General features: G+C 45.6%; 1 protein-coding gene across 1 annotated transcript; it reads left to right on the top strand.

Moving 5' to 3' along the window:
- The first annotated feature begins 6190 nt into the window (after positions 1–6190).
- Positions 6191–7153, top strand: OR5C1 (olfactory receptor family 5 subfamily C member 1). The gene has a single exon (XM_005580843.4). The coding sequence runs from the start codon at positions 6191–6193 to the stop codon at positions 7151–7153; it is 963 nt and encodes a 320-aa protein (XP_005580900.3).
- Positions 7154–8698: the final 1545 nt, after the last annotated feature.

Below are 8698 nucleotides of genomic sequence, written 5' to 3'. Positions count from 1 at the left end.
TTTATAAGGGGCTTTCCCCCCTTTTGCTTGGCACTTCTCCTTCCTGCAATCATGTGAAGAAAGACATGTTTGCTTCCCCTTCTGCCATGATCCTAAGTTTCCTGAAGCCTCCCCAGCCATGTGGAACTGTAAGTCAATTAAACCTCTCTCCTTTAAAAATTACCTAGTCTTGGCCAGTTCTTTATAGCAGCATGAAAACAAACTAATACAGGGAAGAAGAAGGAAAAAACGGGATTCTAGACAGGGACAATAATTTCAAAAGAGTTTCAAAAGATAGTAATAAGTAGGCCTAGCATCAAAGACAGGGGAGAAGAGTGAATAATAAGGAGACAGGACAAGAGCAAAGTCTTACACAGAAGAAACAATATTAGAAAAGTGCTTTTGTGGATACCCTTGGCAAAGTGTTCAGAGTTATCTAATGCACAGTCAGAGTGAAATACTTAGACAAGTCTTGAGAAGCAGAGTGGAGAGGGGAAGATATGGTCTGCATGGAGACCAGCTGGGAAGCTCACACATGATCACATGAGTGGGACTTGGACCAGGGATGTGGCAGTCCTTGGAGTGAAGTGGACCAGCACAAGGGTACTGCCGAGGCACAACAGGTGGGTGGCCCACTGGCTACAAAAGGAAAGGGTGGGAACAGAGTCAATCTCAAAAGTAAAAGATGCTTCTCTGGGCTTGGATTTCTTCATCTATGAGTAGATATAAAAGTATCTGTTTCATAAGGATGTGATAGGTATCAAATGAGATTGTTCATGCAATCATCAATCAATCAACGACCTACCAATCATTCCACTGATTGGCATCAGATGCCATTCAGTAAGCTGAGGAGAAAGAGAGAAAAAGAGAGAAATGTGTTCCTCTCCTTCAGATCATATATATGTTAGTTTGTAATTATATGTGCGTGGTTATTTGATTAAGAGCTCTCTCTTCCCACCAGCCTGAAAGTTCCATGAGAGCAGTGACAGATGTGTGATAGTGACATCTGTATCCTTTGTGATCACAGAGTCTCTGTCCCATAATAGGTAGTTAATAAATGCTTGTTGAGTATATAATTAAAAATGGATTGATAGTTAAGTGATTGATTGATAGATTGATAAATACATACATGCATGCATACATAAATACATACATAGACTTCATAAGTTTAATCCCAAGGACTGAAGGATAAAGGTGGAGTCAGACAGAAGTTGGAATGTTGGAAGGATTCGAAAAGACAAGAGAGTCAACTAGAAGCAACCAGGAACCTAAAAGTGCAGGAATCCGAAGTTTTCCAGTTCCTTTCTAGCATTGAGTAGCATCTAAGAGCAAATGCCGAAGTTGCTCCTTATGAAAACCTGAGTTTAGCAACTCCCACACTGACGTGCGCAAGTCTAGAACATCAATATTGCTCCTCTGGGTAGTAAGGTGAGAGAGAGAGAGACATTAATGGAGAATTAATTCTATGTTTTGTGTGCGCAAACACACGCACTCCACAATACCCATTTAACTGAAGTTTGTGGGTACTTGTACCCAAAACATTCAAAGAACCTTCAAAGTCCTGAAGTCTCGGCCGGGCGGGGTGGCTCAAGCCTGTAATCCCAGCACTTTGGGAGGCCGAGACGGGTGGATCACGAGGTCAGGAGATCGAGACCATCCTGGCTAACACGGTGAAACCCCGTCTCTACTAAAAATACAAAAAAAAACTAGCCGGGCGAGGTGGCGGGCGCCTGTAGTCCTAGCTACTCGGGAGGCTGAGGCAGGAGAATGGCGTGAACCCGGGAGGCGGAGCTTGCAGTGAGCTGAGATCCGGCCACTGCACTTCAGCCTGGGCGACAGAGCGAGACTCCGTCTCAAAAAAAAAAAAAAAAAAAAAAAAAAAAAAAAAAAAGTCCTGAAGTCTCATTGTCCCTATTTTACAGATGGAGAAATGGAGAGGCACTCAAAGCAGCTCTGCTCCTCACTTGGTAAAGGTGAGTTGCGTTTGCTTTCCATGTGGACAGACTGAAATACAAAAGGGTTGGCCACCAGCTGGGTTCTGTGTGCAGAACTTCAGCCAGGTAGTAGACTTCATTCTTGGAGAACATGTAGTTGAGTAGCGCTGGAATTCTCTGTTTCTGTACCCCTGGAGGCTGTCTGACCTCCACCAGTGACACACCAAGGAGAAGGGGGAAGATACCTAAAATCCTGTATGCCTATGGACAGAGGGGTGAATTAGGCACAGTCCCAGACCTTAAGATGCTTGATCAGGTGACAGGAGATAAACATGTAGGTAATTATACAACAATGGAATAATGATATGATGCAGAGAGACTGGTGAATGGAGTTCCAGCATGAGAGGTTGGGCAGTCAGGTGCTCAGCTAAAGATGACCCTTAAGCTGAATCTTAAAAGATAAGAAGGATCACCTCTGATATGGCAGAGGGCAAAGGCCATGAAATCCTCTGAAATGCCCTCAAGTCTTTTAGCTGGAGCCCCATCTCTGTTTGGAGCAGCCAGCAGTATGTCTTACATACACATACATTTAAAAAAAACATATATTATGAGTTTTTTCATTGATCTGTATATTTTTCTGAAAATTATGTTTTGATGTCAATATGTTCTTGAGATTTCCCTATATTGTTATATAGAGGTTGACTCCATTCCTGTTTAACTCCCATGAGCCTATTGATAAACATTTAGGTTTCACTAACATTTAGCCATTACAAATTGTCCAGGAATGCATGCTCCCTTGTCTCCTTCTGTATACATGAGAGGGTTTTCAAAAGTAAACACCAAGTAGTGGAATTACCAGGTGCTATGGACTGAATGTTTACATACCAGAAAAATTCATGTTGAAATGCTAACCCCCAATATGATGGTATTTGGAGGAGCCTTTGGGAGGTAACTAAGTCTACACCTAATTAAGTCATTATGGTGGCATCTATGATAATGGGATTAGTACCCTTAAAAGAAACCAGAGAGCTTTCTCTGTCTCTCTGTCCCCACCCTGTGACAATACAGTAGGAAGGTGGCCATGCACAAGCCAGAAGGAGGGCTCTTACTAGAACCCAACCATGCTGACATGCTAACCACAGACTTCCCAGTCTGTGGTTATATAAATAAATGTCTGTTGTTTAAGCCACCCAGTCTATTGGCATTTTGTTTTAGCAAACTGAGTAGCTTAAGACACTGGGGAGTGCACAGTGGTCGGAAATGTCCCAATTTACATTTCCACAAGCACAACCTCACCAACGTGATATTGTCAAAATTTTTCATCCAAATTGTGCTTTGTAGGAGATTTTCACCATCCTCACTGGGCACAGGTAAGTCCCAAACATCTAAACTTCTCTCAAAAGGAGGGGAAGGAGCATTTATTCAGCTCCAGGCCCCTTCCTGCACACCTATTGCCTCTTAGAACCCTCCAACGGAGATATTATGATTCCTACTTTGCAAGGAGAAAACCAAAGTTAAGAGAGATGAAGTGACTTGCCTGAAGTTACACACCAGAAAGTTGTGGAACTAGGGCTCAAAAGCCAGTGTTCATGCTGCTAATGTCTATACTCTTGATCACTGTGTTATGGACTCAACTAACACTTTTTGAGCTCTGACTACGTACCGCACCCTGCAGATACAAAAATGAATTATGGGGCATTCTTAGCACATAGTAATAATACTCAATAAAACTTTGTTGAATGAATATTGAATCAAGGAGCTCAGAGTTCACAGGAGACAGACATGTAAAAGATATTTGCAGTAGAATGGCGAAGCAGCATGAGAGATGTACAGCAGTTGTTCCCCTTTACCCACAGTTTTGCTTTCTGCAGTTTCAGTCACCTGCAGTCAACTGTGACCCGAAAATATTAAAAATAGGCTGGGTGCAATGGCTCACGCTTGTAATCCCAGCACTTTGGGAGGCCGAGACAGGCAAATCACCTGAGGTCAGGAGTTCAAGACCAACCTGGCCAACGTGGTGAAACCCCATCTCTACTAAAAATACAAAAAAATTAGCTGGGCATGGTAGCACACACCTGTAGTCCCAGCCACTCAGGAGGCTGAGGCAGGAGAATCACTTGGACCTGGGAGGTGGAGGTTGCAGTAAGCTGAGATCATTCCACTGCACTCCAGCCTGAGTGACAGAGTGAGACTCCATCTCAAAAAAAAAAAAAAAAATATATATATATATATATATGTGTGTGTGTGTGTGTATATATATATAAGTATATATGTGTGTTTGTATATATATATAAAACAAAAAGTAAGATATTTTGAGGGACATAGAGAAAGACCACCTTCACATAACTTGTATTTTAGTACATTGTTATAATTGTTCTATATTATTATTAGTTATTGTTGTTATCCCTTACTATGCCTAATTTATAAATTAAACTTTACCATGGATATGAATGTATAGGGGGAAAAAATCCCATATATAAGATTCAGTACTATCTGTGATTTCACACATCCACAGCGGGTGTGGGAACGTATTCCCCATAGATAAGGGGGAACTACTGTATGCTCCAGTGCAGCAGGGCACAGACAAGAAAAATGTTTAGTTTTAAGGGACAGATCAGGGAAGGCTTCACATTGGAGATACTTTTTATCAAACACAAAAGGAGGAAATCAGTTCCAGGCAAAGAGAACAAATGCAAGGCACAGGAATGTGAAGCAACATTGCATTTTCTGGGAATTATACTACTTTTGATGGCCATAAAATTGCTTCCTTCCAGTTTGGAGCCAAAGCATCCAGCTCAATTCATTTCCATTCATAGGGCCTTTGTTAAATGCCTGTGTGTGCTAGGCCCTGTGTGAGAAGCGTTACATGCATTATCTCATCGAATCCTTGCAGCTTTCCCCCATTATACCGATGAGAACATTGGGGCTCAGAGAGGCCAAGAATTCAGCTCAGGAATATATTCACACTCTCTGTTCTTTCTACTCCCCACTGTTTTCCCAAGACACCATGCTACTCCTTTCTCCCATCTTACTCCAAAGGAAAGATGTCCCTCCTAGCAAACCTCAAAACCCATGGCCCGGTGCCCCTTGGATCTGAAGATTATTTCTGCTCATTCCACTGTCTCTTTTCTTACCTGGAAAACTGGAGAGGAGAATGCATATACAGTCACAAAGTTTTCAATCATTGGCTGGACATGAAATATCATCCCATTCATTCATTTATCAAATCTTCTTTGAGCACCAGCTGTGTGCTAGGCAATGCTCTCAGTGCTGTAGACACAAAAGTGAGTAAGAGGGACAAGACTCCTGTGGGTGTGGTGGAGCAAGCCTATAATCCCAGCTGCTTGGCAGGCTGAGGTGGGAGGACGATCACTTAAGCTCAGGAACTCTAGTTCAGCCTGGACAACATAGTGAGACTTTGTGTCTCTTTAAAAAAAAAAAGAAGAAGAAGAAGAAGAAGGCTGGGTGTGGCTCACACCTGTAATCCCAACACTTTGGGAAGCCGGGGTGGGCAGATCATTGAGATCAGGAGTTGAAGACCAGCCTGGCCTGGTGAAACCCTGTTTCTACTTTAAAAATACAAAAATTAGCCAGCATGGTGGCAGGCGCCTGTAGTCCCAGCTACCTGGGAGGCTGAGGTGGGAGAATCACTTGAACCCAAGAGGCGGAGGTTGCAATGAGCCAAGATTGAGCCACTGCACTCCAACCTGGGTGACAAAACAAGACTTCATCTCAAAAAAAAAAAAAAAAAAAAAAGATGGGCGGGGCACAGTGGCTCAGGCCTGTAATCCCAGCACTTTGGGAGGCCAAAGTGGGAGGATCACCTGAAGTTGGGGGTTCGAGACCTGCCCGATCAACATGGAGAAACTCCGTCTCTACTAAAAATACAAAATTAGCCGGTCATGGTGGCGCATGCCTGTAATCCCAGCTACTCAGGAGGCTGAGGCAGGAGAATCGCTTGAACCCAGAAGGTGGAGGTTGTGGTGAGCTGAGATTGCGCCTGTGCACTCCAGCCTGGGTAACAAGAGCGAAACTCCCTCTCAAAAACAACAACAAAAAAAGCTGCTGCAAGGACTTCTAAGGGTTAGAAACAGGTTTTGAGAGGTTATGTGGCTTGCCCAAGGTCACATAGCAATTTTGTTGCACAGGTGAAACCCAAGCTGAAACCCAAGCCTACCGAACTCACAGTACAGGACGCTTTCTTCTCCCTGGCCATGACCTTGACCTTTCTCTTATCTCCCTCCTGCTTTGCCTCTTCTCAGTCTCTGTCCAGTAGGATGAACTCAGAGAACCTCAGCCGGGCTGCGGTTGCCCCTGCTGAATTCATCCTCCTGGGCATCACGAATCGCTGGGACGTGCGTGTGGCCCTCTTCCTGACCTGCCTGCCTGTCTACTTGGTGAGCCTGCTGGGAAACGTGGGCATGGTGCTGCTAATTCGCTTGGATGCCCGGCTCCACACACCTATGTACTTCTTCCTGGCCAACCTCTGCCTGCTGGATGCCTGCTATTCCTCTGCCATCGGCCCCAAGATGCTAGTGGACCTGCTGCTGCCCCGAGCCACTATCCCTTACACAGCCTGTGCCCTCCAGATGTTTGTCTTTGCAGGTCTGGCTGACACCGAGTGTTGCTTGCTGGCAGCCATGGCCTATGACCGCTACGTGGCCATCAGAAACCCACTTCTCTATACAACAGCTATGTCGCAGCGTCTATGCCTGGCCTTGCTGGGGGCATCAGGCCTGGGTGGGGCAGTGAGCGCCTTTGTTCACACAATCCTCACCTTCCGCCTGACCTTCTGCTGCTCCTGGGAGATCAATAGCTTCTTCTGTGATATCCCTCCACTGCTGGCCATCTCCTGCAGTGACACCAGTCTCAATGAACTCCTTCTCTTCGCCATCTGTGGCTTCATCCAGACAGCCACGGTGTTAGCTATCACCGTGTCTTATGGCTTCATTGCTGGGGCTGTGATCCGCATGCGCTCGGTCGAGGGCCGTCGGCGAGCAGCCTCCACTTGCTGCTCGCACCTCACAGCCGTGGCCATGATGTACGGGACACTCATTTTCATGTACCTGCGTCCCAGCTCCAGCTATGCCCTGGACACTGACAAGATGGCCTCTGTGTTCTATACCCTGGTCATCCCGGCTCTCAACCCGCTCATCTACAGCCTCCGCAACAAGGAGGTCAAGGAGGCCCTCAGGCGGACCTGGAGCCGATTCCGCCGTCCAGGGCAGGGGCCCCAGTGATTGGTCCAGGGAGGCTGGGTAGGTCTGACTATGAGGGGATGAGGAGGTCGGGGCCTCTTTCTGGCCCCTGTCACTGTCGGTAAAGATGGGATGCTCCTCTGGCTTGGATGTCTCATGTCATTGTTTAAGGGACAGTAAAGGGGGAAATGAAAGCTTATAGCAGGGAGAAAAAGACTTGGGGTTCATCTGGGGCTAGACCTAGAGCCAGACTCTAGACCAGGTTAATGTTGCTGTTGCAGTGCCTCAGGTTCTTCAACATTCAAAACATAAACGTTCAGCCAGGTACAGTGCCTCACGCCTGTAATCCCAGCACTTTGGGAGGCCGAAGCAGGAATTCAAGACCAGTCTGGACAACACAGGGAGACCCCATCTCTACAAAACAAAAAAAAGAAAAAAATGTTAAAAATAAGCTGGGCATGATGGCATACTATGCAGCCATAAAAAAGAAGGAGACGATATCCTTTGCAGGGACATGGATGGAGCTGGAGACCATTATCCTCAGCAAACTAATGCAGGATCAGAAAACCAAACACCACATGTTCTCACTTATAGGTGGGAGCTAAATGATGAGAACACGCGGACATATAGAGGGAACAACACACACTGGGGCTTATCGGAGGGTGGAGGGTAGGAGGACAGAGAGAAGCAAAAAACAAAAAATAAATAGTGGATACTAGGCTTAATATCGGGGTAGTAAAATAATCTGTGCAACCAACCCCCATGACACACATTTACCCGTGTGACAAACCTGCACATCCTGCACATGTACTACCCCTGAACTTAAGAGTTAAAAATAATAATACCTGTAATCCCAGCACTTTGGGAGGCCGAGGCGGGCAGATCACAAGGTCAGGAGACCAAGACAATCCTGTCTAACATGGTGAAACCCCGTCTCTACTAAAAATACAAAAAAAAAAAAAAAATTAGCCGGGCGTGGTGGCAGGCGCCTGTAGTCTCAGCTACTTGGCAGGTTGAGGCAGGAGAATGGCGTGAACCCGTGAGGGGGAGCTTGCAGTGAGCCAAGATCGAACCACAGCACTCCAGCCTGGGCTACAGAGCAAGACTCCGTCTCAAAAAAATAATAATAATAACAATAATAAAATAATAAGTTAGCCAGGCGTGATGGTGCACGCCTGTAGTCCCAGCTACTCGGGAGGCTGCGGCAGGAGAATCACTTGAGCCCAGGAGGTCGAGGCTGACTTTGAGCTGTGATTGTGCCACTGCACTCCAGCCTGGGTAACAGAGCAAGACCCTATCTCAAAATAGTAATAATATAAAAGTCCCTATCTCAAAATAGTAATAATATGAAAGTTCCTAGATGTTACCAGGTAAAGGAATACAGGCTTATTTTCTACCTGTACTTATAAGAGGCTAATCCCCAGAAGCACCAAGTGAAAGCTATGTTAGCTCCAAGTGCTCCAAGTGTTCCTAGATTCTTGACGTTTTAAGCTTCTTCATGGCCAGTGTGTCTGCACCTGCCCTCCTCGACCCCAGGAGAACATCTTCAGGATCCACTTAGACCAAAGAATGGGACTAAATCGGAAG

This window comes from Macaca fascicularis, chromosome 15, assembly GCF_037993035.2.
Source record: "Macaca fascicularis isolate 582-1 chromosome 15, T2T-MFA8v1.1".
NCBI lineage: Eukaryota > Metazoa > Chordata > Mammalia > Primates > Cercopithecidae > Macaca > Macaca fascicularis.
Note: the sequence above shows the minus strand (reverse complement) of the source record. Positions and strands in the feature narration are given on the sequence as shown.